The 13511-nt window shown below is 37.9% G+C and overlaps 1 protein-coding gene across 1 annotated transcript in view; it reads right to left on the reverse strand.

The window, feature by feature from the left end:
- LOC149258308 (putative cytosolic oligopeptidase A) overlaps positions 1–5910 on the reverse strand; it is a 324987-nt gene extending 319077 nt beyond the window's left edge. Inside the window, exon 1 of the mRNA XM_089415126.1 lies at positions 5455–5910. Coding sequence (XP_089271252.1) covers positions 5455–5820 — 366 coding nt within the window. The 5' untranslated portion in view covers positions 5821–5910. The remainder of the gene's footprint in view (positions 1–5454) is intronic.
- Positions 5911–13511: the final 7601 nt, after the last annotated feature.

Consider the following 13511-nt stretch of genomic DNA (forward strand, 5'->3'; position numbering starts at 1 on the left):
ACCTCAAAATATCAACAAAAAATATGATAATGTATCTCATCATGTCATAATGTCATATACAATAAAATGAAAGTCTAATCCTATTGATTTCCTCTGCCCCTCTTGCGAGAAAATGCCACAGCTTTCCCTTTCCCTCTAGATGTAGATGTTGGTGCCTGTGCTGGTGGAGATGGCAGTGGAGTCTGATGTGCTCTAGAAGCTGAAGAACTAGAAGTAGGAGCTATAGGAGGTAGATCACGTCCTCTACTGGTGGCAAGGGTAGCCCGGGCAGGTGTTGTCACCTGGAAACATTACAATCTCCCAATCCTGAAACCCTGAAAAACTGATAAGTCTACTGGATTTTAAATGAAATCTAAAATTCTATTTTCTCCATATGAAATCCAATGAGGCTGAAACCACTCTCAAACATCCTGAGTCATTTCATGGTAATGTTAAAAATTTAAGTAAAATGATGAAAATGAAGATTAAGGAGAATGTCACTTTTACTTTAAGAATTTAACATTACCATGAATAGCATATCCATACTAGGGCCTAGACTTGATCATTAAGCTGCCCCACTCAAAAATTATTTGTTTCTTTAAAAAAAATTGCATGAAAAAACCCAAAAAAACGTTATAAAACTATGATGTCGTGACCCCCGACAATTTTTTAAGAAAAAATCGCGATTTTTTTGTTTTTATCGCGATTTTTTCAGTAAAAATCGGCAAAAAAAAATACTGGCGATTTTTTCATATAAAAATCACGATTTGATCGGCAGAAGGAAAAAATCGCGATTTTTTCATTAAATCGCGATTTGATCGGCATAAGGAAAAAATCGCAATTTTCACAACACTAGCTTATGTTGCAAAGCGGCTAGACCAGTTTGTATTACATGAGCATTTGGTGGAGCGTCTTGGTGATGTACATGCAGGAGTCATTAATAACCATCTCTCTGATCATCGTCCCATTACTTTACAATGGAGAAGGGCAGATTTTAGACATGGGTTGCCTTTTAAATTCAACCGAACATGGTTGGATGACCAGGATTTTAATTCATTAGTGCACAAGGTATGGACCCAGGATCATGTGTTAGGGACTTCCTCTATGGTTCACATATTGGATAAGCTGGATATCCTTCGAGGGGAAGTTAAATCATGGTAGAAATAGAAGGCTAAAGACCTGCATAAAGAATTATTCGACATACAACAGGAACTGGATGCATTACGTCCCTAGATGACTTCTCATTGTCTACCTATCGATATCAGGACTCATATCCAGGAATTAGAGCTCAAAAAGAAGAGGATACTATCTGTAAATGAATCTACCTAGCGCCTGAAGAGCAGGGCTCTATGGATTAAAGAGGGTGACAAAAACACAAAATTCTTTCATCGTTATGCAAATCACAGGCGCAAAATAAATTCCTTACATGAAATTTATGACGATGATGGTCAATGCTTTCAGTCGCAGGAGGATATAAGTAGTGTTGTTGTATCACATTTTCAAAAGGCATATGGACGCAATGAGGGGGCTGATGTGGGGGCATTTTATGGGCGGTGGACCCACTATGTTTGATGATGATGCTAATGAAACACTATTTAAAGAGGTCTCTGAAGGGGAGATCCTGGAGGTTTTAAAATTCTTTAAGGGGGACAAGAACCCGAGTCTGAACGGATGGTCTGTTGAAATCTTCACACACTTTTTTGACATTTTAAAAAAGATCTCCTGAACATGGTGGAGGGGTTGAGGATCATGGGGAACATCCACCCGCATATAAACTCTATGTTTATTGCTCTCATCCTGAAGCGACACCCTTCTACAGTTTTCTCTGATTTCAAGCCCATATCTTTGTGCAATCTTATTTATAAGATCATCTCAAAATTATTGCCAAACGGATGAGGTCTACATTGTCTCACTACATTTCACCTGAACAATATGGTTTTCTTCAGGATCGGCAAATCCATGATGTTGTTTCCATTGCACAAGAATGTATGCATTCGATTCATACCAAGCACCTAAATGTTGCCATTATGAAGGTGGATTTACAGAAGGCCTATGACTGTCTAGACTAGGGATACCTTAGACTGGTTTTGCATAAGATTGGTTTGCAGCCCAGATGCGTGTCTTGGATTATGGCTTGTGTCACAAATGTGAATTATGCGGTGATCATCAATGGATATCCTACACGTTTCTTCAAAGCTGGTCGGGGATTGAGACAGGGCTGCTCACTATCTCCTCTCTTATTTATCCTGGCTATGGATGGATTGAGCCTGCACATCAAAAAAGCGGTGGTGGAAGAACAGTTTCAGGCACTAATCATAGGGAACAACATCAATATATCACACGGATTTTTCATTGATGAGGTGCTCATCATGGGTATGTTGAATCGCCTTGCATGGCTGACTCTTTTTCATATTTTTAAAAATTTTGCTAAAGCTACTGGTTTATATATGAATTTGCAAAAATCAATTGTATATCATGATATGTGCAATATGGAGGTTATTGACTATATAAAAAGCCTATTTGGAACTGAGGCAGAGTTGTTGAAATCTAGTATGAAGTACCTTGGATATCACATCAAGCCAAGTTTCTACAGAAATATCGACTGGCAGTGGTTGATTGACCGTTTCTATAAAAGAATTTCAGGGTGGGAATATAGATGCTTGTCCCTGGGTGCACACACTATCCTTACACAGGTTGTCCTTACCCAATTGGGGGTATACTGGGCTCACAATTTTCATATCCCACAAGCCACCATTAACAGCATAAATCGCATTATAGCAAATTTTATTTGGGCAGGTTGCAATGGACAGCATAAGTATCACTTGGAAAAAATGTCCCACATTTCTTGCCCTAAGCGATTAGGGGGCTGGGGTATTATGAACCTTCAGCATTTTGGTCGATACTTAAAGGATCATGAATTCCTGTTCTGGTACCAGAAGGACTGTATTGGCATCCCACATGGTTCGGCTATATGGCATAGCTTTCAAAAGATTGCTAAAATATTCATACAGTATCTGGCTTAGACTATGGGGTCGGGCCACAAGATTCTCATTGGGGCGGATCATATTCTGGGAGCTCACAGGGAGTGCAGCATATCAGAGGTACTCACCCGGTGCTTTTATGGGAACGGTATATATTTCTGGAATCAATTAATCTCCGCATGGAGGGACCATTCCCCTGTTTGGAAATCGGCACTAGAGTTGGGTCTGGATGGACAATTGGCAATGGAATGGAACCAAATCTATGTCGGCATGAAAGCTTTGGGTATATGTCGGGAGGAACATCGTGACAAATTGGTTTGTTCGGGGAAGATGAATGTGGGGAATATTATGGTTGCTAACATATATTATTCTCTTTGTGGAAAGGAGGCATGTTGTGTGGAAAATCCAATATTATACGCCTTCTGGAAGTCTAATATTCCTATAAAAATCATCATGTTCTCCTGGTTAGTATATCACAACAAAAATCTCACTTGGGAGAACTTGCAGAAGCATAATTGGCACGGACCCAGTTTATGTACAATTTGCAAAAAGGAGGAGGAAAGCAATTGTCATATGTTTCTCAAATGTCACCTCACGATCCAGGTATGGGATAAACTGGCCCTTCACTTTGGTTTTCCTAATAATCAATTTCACAATATTGCAGATTGTATGGAGTGGTGGAGCAAACAGAAGATCACATGGAGGATTATTCCCCCTCTACTTTTTTGGGCCATATGGAAATGGCGGAATAAACATATATTTGAGAATTCTATTGAAGATTTCATACAGGTATATGAGAATATCATATCACTCCACTCAATGTTACCTGTACATGAGATCAAATGCAAAAAACAACATCAGAAGAGAACAAATCCTCAAATGGAGTACCCGATTGGTTTTTTCGACGGTGCGGCGCAAAGGAATGTTTGTGGATGTGGCTTCTGGATAGCCATATCCAATGATTTACAATACATAATTCACTAGAATGCGGGAATTGGCACAAACAATAGGGCAAAAGCAATGGCCTTATGGGGTATATTATGGTTCACAATTTTCCTCAATATCCCTCATATTCATATATATGGGGATTCCAAGATTATCACGGATCATGTAAATGGGTATGCAATTATCAATCAATCAACACTCCTTGGATGGTTAAGGAGAATTGATAATCTCTGGACACAGCTCAGGAACCCATCCATCATGCATATAGGCAGAGAATACAACCAGCTAGCGGATGATCTCTCAAAGAAAGGGCTACAAGGAAAATTGGGAGAAATGCACATTGATATAATATTGGATGGCAATGTTCTAAATGTTGGGGAATTCCCATTCCCTAGCTAAATCTAAAGATTAACTCTCTGCTCTATATTTTTGTATAATTTTGTTACAACTTTTTTTCTGTATCAGGTAGACACATCGACAACCTGCTGGTGACTTGGTTTTTTCAAAGATATTCATAGCAATGGGGATGATCACTGTTTCTCCTCTTATGGCCAATATGATGGGTGTATTTGCCTCGCACCCCCACCTATTTCTGCTACTTGATGCACGCTGATCTTTTGTGTTTATATTTTGTCTATATGTATATCTGGATATTCTGATGGGGTATGCAAGAACATGCTATCCCAGATGGTTTTCTATGATGATATGGTTGCATGATGTAGATATAATGTACATGATCCATTTTGATAATATATATATATATATATATATATATATCTTTTTTCGTACTGAAAGAAAGAATAAAGCAGGTTTGGCTGCCTCGAAATTAAAGTAGAGAGAGGTTTCATTGTTTTAAAGATGCCGTCCCATTAAAGGACAGAACTTTGGCACACAAAACAGCCAGCTGACTTGGAGTCCTACCCTAAAGGGACGGCAAAATCAATGTCCGAGTGTGGCCAATTTATAGTAATATCAGCGATATTTAGCGAGACTTTCGCATCGCCAATATAGTCGCCCTATATAATAGCAATTTTTTGAACAGTTTGAATATATCGCAATAGTTTGAAATTATCCCGCTATATGGGTAATATATCACGACCTAATCCTCAAAGGCGCGATGATTTGTCTTTCAACATTTTTATTGCCCGGATAGACGGGGGATTGAGTACAAAAAGGTTACTCGCCATCTTCCATCGAGTGCAGGAGGGGAAATTGGATGTTTTCATCACCATTACGGGACTCATTGTGGGTTGGGGACAGATTCCCATCTTCTGCTACTATTATATTTCCAACTATGTGCTTGAAAATCCCAACCATATTCACAGAAGGTGCACGTGTTACGAATTGATCCAATATTGATTAATATGCTTAAGAACCAACCGTCCAAATATTGGATAAGACCGCCATTGAGGGTACCGGTTGCGCATTGCCTTGTTTTCTTTTTAACTGATTCTGCAAATCAGTGTTCTTATCTTATCCATTCAATGCAAAAATTTAAGTCGTAGTCCAACCAGGTAAGCACATTAAATCATGAAGGTTTCAAGGTTACCAGTTGTTGCAAGACAGCCCTGATGCCAGGGCAGACGTGCTTCGGCTCCACCGCATCGAAACGAGGAAAGGGTCCCTCTTGTAGCAGTGGGTTTCCCTCCAATATCTCCACTCCTCCGGCCATTCTTTGCACCTCGTTCAGACTCGTACTCGCGCAACGGAGATTTGAAGAAACTGTTCTTTTATATATGATGCCTGCTGAAGATCGAGCAGCAGTGAAAATAGAGGTGGAAGACTTCACAGAGCAGGAACATGAAGGTAGCAGCCTCCGAGAGTTGAAGAGAATGGAGGAACGGGTCGAGGGTTGCCAATAAATGCAGCTGGGAACGACGCGATATATGCGAATAGGAGAGATGAGTGACGCCATTGCATCATATACTTTATAAAACCCGCTTTCAGTTCCCTTTCATTCCCAAAAAAAAGGGCAGAAAGCTAGGATGCCAGCATGCATGCAGAAAGGTATGTATATACCCGGCGATGTTGGTATTTTAGATAAGTGAATCTTTGGTTGTGTGGTTTGGAAATCATGTTAATGGCGCCACTTAAGGGAAGGAATATCAATTGTATTATAAGTTAATTACGAATCAAGGTTATACTACACCGTTAATATAAAAGGTGTCGGAAGGGGTTGGATTTCATGGTGAGACAAATAAGAGGATTTTATTATGAATTAAAGTTTAATTTTAATAATGTTTTGTTTTCATTATTTATTTATGTGATCGGGTGTTTGTTAAGGCATTCCTTGATGTGAATTCATTAGTTCAATTCTTTGTGTCATTCATGATGATATATTGGACATGTTAAAGATGTAGTCTTGCCAAGTGTAAAAAAAAACAAGGTTTTTATTTATCTCTTAAGGTTGTCATTAGATAGATACTTGAAGATAATTCTTAATATGTGTTATTCATTTATTAAAAAGAATAATGTTTTTCAAGAATGCGTGAATTTCAATTTCAATATTCGTATAAGAGATAAGTTATTTTTGTTCTAATTTATTGTTGGGATATTAGATATCAAGAGGTTATCTCAAGCATACTTGATCTAATACACTATAGTCATGTGTCTTTCTAGTTTGCTCCTTTAATGTGCTTTATTCAACTATCATTGTTTAATCCTATGATTAGGTGATTCTATGGCACTTGCCTTATTAAGATTCGCAACATTCAATATGTCTTGCCATCTAATTAGTTCATGACATCTATTCGAAGAGCGTGGGGAATCGCTTATTTGCCATACAGAGACAAAGTATTGTATTGGATGTAGTATTTATTTTGTTGAGCAACAATATTATGTTTTTGTTGCCTTGCAGATGTTTCCCTTTTGAAGGTTTTATCCATAAATCTTATTTTATATATCTTTGATTTACGTGAGTTATTTCTCTATTGTGTTTATTCTTGTGAGTTGCCCACTTGTAATTTGCAGATGGTAATTTTCCCTACAATTTGGCTTCAACAAATCTTTCTTGAATTTGGTTTCTAATATGATTAATCCAATCACTATTTGGCATGATAAATCAAAGTGTCATCTATCTTGACCAACATCCAATGTATCATCAATGTAATAAGCACATCGAGATACACATGAATTGTGTTCAACAACTTGTTCATGATCAAGTTGTTGACTTGAAATTTTTTCATACAAATCTCTTGTATTCCTTATAAATACAATGTGCATTTTGGTGACAAGGTGGTGGGGGATCTACTTTTGTACTTTTATTCAACCAATGGTTTTGAACCAATGTAATATAATCCCAATAAAGGGATTAGAATTGTCATATAATCTTAGTTAGCAAACTATGGTTAATCGATGTTGTGAAATAGTTAAACATTCTAGTGTCAATGGGAAGGTGAATATAATTATAAAGAGAGAGGTGTGGCTCTAAGTTTTATGGTTTTTCCAAATAAGGGTTTATGAGATAAACCTCTTATGTGGTGTGTATGTATGTGCATGTATGCACCGTTGTTTGCTTATGTTTTGAGATTTTGCTATCTATCCTCTCTTGCAAATGTTTCTCAAACTCTTCATTTTGCATCAAAACAGAGTTATTGGCTTCAAATGTATACCTTTATTGATAGGGTTTAGCCCATTCTATGAAGAGTAAGGGTATCTTGGGTCTTTGATAAACATCACCTTAAGTGGAACCTCTGTGCAAGTGATTAATGTGTGAGATAAAATGGGGAGCACTTTAGAAATGGAGATAGATAAATTTAACGGCTTGATCTTCAAGTTATGGAAGTTGAATATGTAATATTTTCTTGTGGACTAAGATCAATGGGTGGTTAGCTTACGAAACAACCCATGGTTATGGTGAATGAAGACTAGGAAAAGTTACTTGGAAGGTGAAGAGTATTATCTAACCGTTTCTTTCAAGTTTAGTGTTGTTGAATGTCTTAAGAGAAGTTAATGTTGAGGATATACAGGAGAAGTTAGAGGCTTTATGCCAATCAAAATCCATGGTAGACAAATTGGTTATTTGGAAGAAGTTGCACCATCTCAGGATGAACGATAGTAGTTCCATGGTAAAACATCTTAATGCTTTTAACAATTTAGTAAGTTAGTTAACCTTTATTGATGTTATGATGGATGAAGAAGATAAGTATATTATTGTTATGCTCTTTGCTATATTTACAAGGCAAACAAGTTATAACCATCAGTAGTAGTGCTAAATATACATTAAGGTTTGAGCACGTAATTGCCTCTGCCATACTATAAGAAATGAGGAAAAGATCCATGGGTAATCTATCAAAAGATGACTTGTTTATGATAAATCATCCATACGATAGAAAAAAAAAAGTAGGTGGGATAGATCAAAATCTAGAGGTAATCCTAAATCCCCTAAGAAAAAAAAATATATAAGTAAAACCTCAAAACTTAGTCAAGTTGGGCATTCAAAGTAGGATTGTAGATATAAAAACATTAATAAAAGCAAGGAATCTAATGATGCACCTTCCACATAAGCAAAATCCTCCAAGAAAAAGAAGGTCATGTGTACTTAGCATATTCAAGTACACTCCAAGATCATGATGCATGTTTGATCGATGATATTATGCGAAACTAGTAATAAAAGAAAATTCCATTCCCTAAAGAGGGAGAAAGAGAAGGAAAGCACCCTTGTTGGGAAGGATATCCATCTATTTATCTATCTATGAGGGATGGGAGATCTAGACTAAACTTTCTCAATATGTTTTCATTAACCAAGCACCTCATTTCACTTACTTTTGGAGCTTCCTTTCATATGCCCCCCCACAAGAGCAGTCTTGTTAATATGAAAAATAATAATGGAAGTGATGTCCTCTTCAGATATGATTTGAGAGCCAAAATCACAAGACGTGGAAAGGTATGGTTGTTTCTCAAAGATGGAAAGGTTGGAACCATCCATGGAGTTTTACATGTCCTAGGGTTGGCTATAAACTTTATATTTGTGAGTAAGATAAGTAATACATGTGTGCAAGTGACATTTGAAAAGGACAACTACGAAATGGTTCGAGAAGCAATGGTTTTGGAAAGAGGAGCTAGAATTTGAACATTGTATAAGCTTGAGGCAACCACAGTGAATGGATGTGGCAATTTTTTTGTACCTAAGGTGGCAAAGGAAACATAAAATATGCCTATTTTCCCTAGAGAAAAGACCATGCATCGGCATTGAATATCAAGATGTAATGGAGAGAAGGACCCTCAAAGTTTGCATAATAAATGAGTGAATGAAGAAATTTCTTACTACTCTTTATATTTTTATTTTTATGAATAATATGTGTAGAAATTTGATAGAAATTGCAACTGCTCAAGATTTAAAACTGAAAAACAAGAGACACAATTCTACTCTATTGATCTGTGAAATGGAAATCACAATTTAGAACAACATGCATAGACATGCAATAAGAAAAACCACAAATACACAGTGATTTCTAGGGAACCCAATTGGGAAAAACCCCTCAAGCCTCTTTGCATTAATCAGTTGAATAGAGAAACTATTACAATTTCTAGCTCCAACTTTGAGCTCAACTTGCAAAAGAATAATTGTTCTCTATGTTCAATGAGAAAATTTGGCCAACACTTAGCCAATTATTTGCTCACCGAGCCTCATATTTCCTTGCGCAAATCCTGAAGAAATTGGCCCCTGAAAGATAGGAATTTCCTCCAAATTGATCACGTAATTCTCAAGGATTGATCTCCTGACTTCATGCAACACATGTACACTCATACTAGTATACAAATTATTGTACACTGCCTTGTCATCTCCACTCCAGCTAAGGAATTCGAATTCCTTGCATGCATTAGTTATTTTGGGTTGAGTAATCAATTAACTAATAGATCTTTGAGTTAGACTGTTGTCCCATTGCACAACTAACCTTCCACTGACTCCGTCCATAGTTAAAGGTCAGTTAACTGAATGCAACTAAAAATAATTGAACTAGATTGCTAAAATTTAGCAATCATGCATGCATAATTGAACTCCAAGCCCTCTAACTCGAATTTATTAAGCTAACTAAGTGACAAGAGCCATGCCACACTAGTTAACTACCTCCAAGTTGTCCTGCTGATGTGGAAATTCAATTAACTCAATTGGACTAAGGCTAAAGTTAATTTGAGCCTTTCTTGCTACTTTTTCAACACTCCCTCTTAGTAAGAAAGGGATTTTTCACCACACCTATCATGCACATGTGAAATTTGAATTTACCTCTTGACAATGCCTTTATCAAGATGTCATCATCTTGCTCCTCAATTGGAATTTATTGTAGAAGTATAATTCTCCTCTGCACATAGTCCCGCAAATGATGATACTGAATATCAATGTGCTTGGACTCGTCATTAAATATCGGATTCTCAGAGAGCTTAATGCAACTATGATTATCACAATATCATTTTTCATATCCATCTCTTGAATGAAAAGTCCCACAAGTATTTTCCTCATCCTTATGGCCTCACATGTTGCTTGACTTGTAGCCATGTATTCAGCCTCTGACGAGTTGAGCACCACAGACCTCTACTTCCTGTTGTACCAGGAAATAGTTGCAGACCCAACAATGAAGATAACACTTGAAGTACTTTTCCTATTTGATGGACTCCCTTCCCACTCTGCATCGATGAAGCCTTGGAGCTTCACTCCCACTGTCCTCTTGTACTATATTCCATACTCGACAATGCCTTTGAGGTACCATAACACAAGTGTTGCTGCCTTCCAATACAGCTTGGTAGGCCTCACCATAACTTGACTCAACTTCTTTATAACATAGCACATGTCAAGTCTTATGTTCACAAGATACATCAAAGACACCACAAGCTGCCTGTAAATGGTAGCATCAACCTCTTCACTGAAGTCGCATTCTCCTTCCTCCAATTTGTAGCTATAGGTGCGTCCATGGGCTTACAATTCTCCATGTGAAATCTCTGAAGTATTTCAAAGGCATACTTCCCCTGAGACATAAAAAATTCACCATCACCGTGCCATACTTCAAGCCCATGTCTTTCATCTCAAATTCCCTTGCAAGATCCTCTTTGCAAGAGCAGATAAACTGCTCATCACATGTCAATATTAAATCATCAACATACAAAACAAAAATAAGAAACTTACCATCTACCATAATGTGATTGAGGTTTACATTTGCTTCACTTTTGGTGAAGCCCAATCTACTGAGATAATTGTCAATCTGAACGTACCATGCTTAGGGTGCTTGTTTGAGACCATACAATGCTCTCTTGAGTCTACACACATGTGAATCTCGATTATATGTCTCAAATCCTTCTGGTTGCACTATGTCATTTTCCTCCTCAACAACATCGTTGAGAAAGGCAGTCTTCACATCCATCTAGTGGATTTTCCACCCTATCTACGCAGCCAATGCTAGAATGGATCTAATTGAGGAATATCTTGCAACTGGTGCAAAATTTTCCTAATAATCCACTCCCTCTACTTAAGAGTATCCTTTGGCCACAAATATGGCCTTGTACTTTGTAAGAGCCCAGGTTAAAAGTCCATGTAATAAAGTTAACAGAGGCAAAATAAGACCAAGGTCATGGGACATGTATTCCAAGTTGAATGTTGGGCAAAGCATCCTAGTGGGCATCACTTGTTGTGTATTATGGTTAAAGTGAAATTGGCAAAGGCTTTGAAAAGGCAAAAATACATTTTTGGTATTTTATTTATGAAAATAATGGAAAATAGGAGAAAAGGAAGGTGAAAGGTCACGGGTTGCAGGTGAGGAGGAAATTGAAGGAAAATAGAGGAAAAATGAAGAAATTAGAGGCATCAATAATAAAAAGACATCATAGCATCATTTTGGGGCCTTTTGTCGGTTCAATTTTGGAATTAGTCTAAAAGAAGAGAAGAGAACCAAGAGGGGAAGTAAAGAAAACAAGCAAAGGAAAGGAAAGCAAGGATCAAGCAAGGAAAGGTTGGATCAAGTGGCTTCAATGGGAATACTTGTAGGTAATAGGTTGCATATATTATTTCCTATCTAGTTTTGGCATGCATGGTATATGCATGTGTGTATTTGGTTCATTTGTTGTCATTGACATGGGTTTTGTTGGGTTTCGACAGTGGTTTTAGCCTTGCCTTTCAATTTCTAGATGGTCATGGTGTGATGGGATTCATTCTTGGTTGAGCTTTAGATTCCCATAAGGTTTTGGATCTGAGTGAGATGGTCTCAAGAAAATCCCCAAGGGTTGGGGGTGGAGATAGTTTTCTCTGGGAAGCCTTCAACATTTGGGTGGAGACAAGGAAATTCCTCAAGGGATGGTGAAGGAATTCTGAGGAATCCAAGCTTGGTTTGGTTTTGTGATATCGGGACCGGTTTATGTGAGATCATGGTAGTGTGGGGGTGGAGGTGATTTAACCTATGGATTCCCTTGGTTGTTTACAGATTGGTTTATCCCATGAGATCCCACATTCATGCTTGGACTATGGCACGGGGGTGATTGGCTAAAAGAAAGATTTGGTTAATCCCAATCTATGGTCAGGTGGTATGTGGAAGTCCCTGACTTGGTTGCCTTTTGCATATGTCAATAAGAGCTAAGTTCCTCATTGTATCTTATGAGTAAATGTACTTATTATTATGTGGCTTTAATGGTCGTTCTATCATTGTTATTTATTTGATTATATACTGGTTATAAGCATGGTTTTAAGACATATCCAAGTTAAGGCTCTTATCATGTTTGATTGATAAATTAATGGTTAATGAATGCATGACCTAATAGATGTTATTGCAGTTATTGTGAGAGGGCATTAGTCCTTCTTGGTAAACCTCGGATAAGTTTCAGATCCATATGTTCATATATGCATTCATGACCTGTAGATCTTATGTTCTCAATGTGTTTGACAGAATGATTATCATGGTTAGACTGGGCTAGGTCAAGTCTTGATTAAGTTTTGTGCTAGAGGCTTTGAATCTTTGTTATTTATAATTTTTGGGAGTTTCATTAAGTTATGGGCAGAGGTATGGATCCTAGCCCTAAAAAAATGGATCAGATCTTAGGGTCGTTGGCACAAAACTGAGTGTAAAAGACTGCAGTCACTGGGAAGCAAGCCTGTGGGAGCGACTTGAGGGTTCCAGTTGCATAGAGGCCTTGTCATGGGAGTGATTGAGGCTCTAGGTCAGTGAAAAAGAAAGTTAACTTGAGGGTTGGGCACCTGGAGTGGTTGGTTAGCTTCTGCTAGTCCTGTAGCACCTGAGGGAAGTCACTAAGGTCTTGTTTTGTCGACTCCATTTCCTTAAGGTTATCTAGTAGATTGAGTCTTGTCATAGTAGCCCTCAGCTCATGTTTACCCCAAACAGACCGATGAAAGTGGGTAGATATGAGAGGTGGTGTTAAAGAGTGGTATTAGAGCATGGTTCAAACACTTAGACAGGATGGGCTAGATGCATGTGGTTATAGATGCATTATCATGTTTATGGTTGTGTTGTAGCGTCTACGACCACCCTCCAAAATTTTGGCTCGCATGCAAATTTCGGAGCCTACCTCAGATCTTGCGATCGATTATCCTTGGTCGCTTGTTGGTACGCTGATGATTTTAAGCTCCCCTCCTCGATCTTAAGAGTTGTCCGCATTCTCATATTTATG

This window comes from Pinus tabuliformis, chromosome 6, assembly GCF_031772625.1.
Source record: "Pinus tabuliformis cultivar Carrire ecotype Pingquan chromosome 6, CPIR1, whole genome shotgun sequence".
NCBI classification, from domain to species: Eukaryota; Viridiplantae; Streptophyta; class Pinopsida; order Pinales; family Pinaceae; genus Pinus; species Pinus tabuliformis.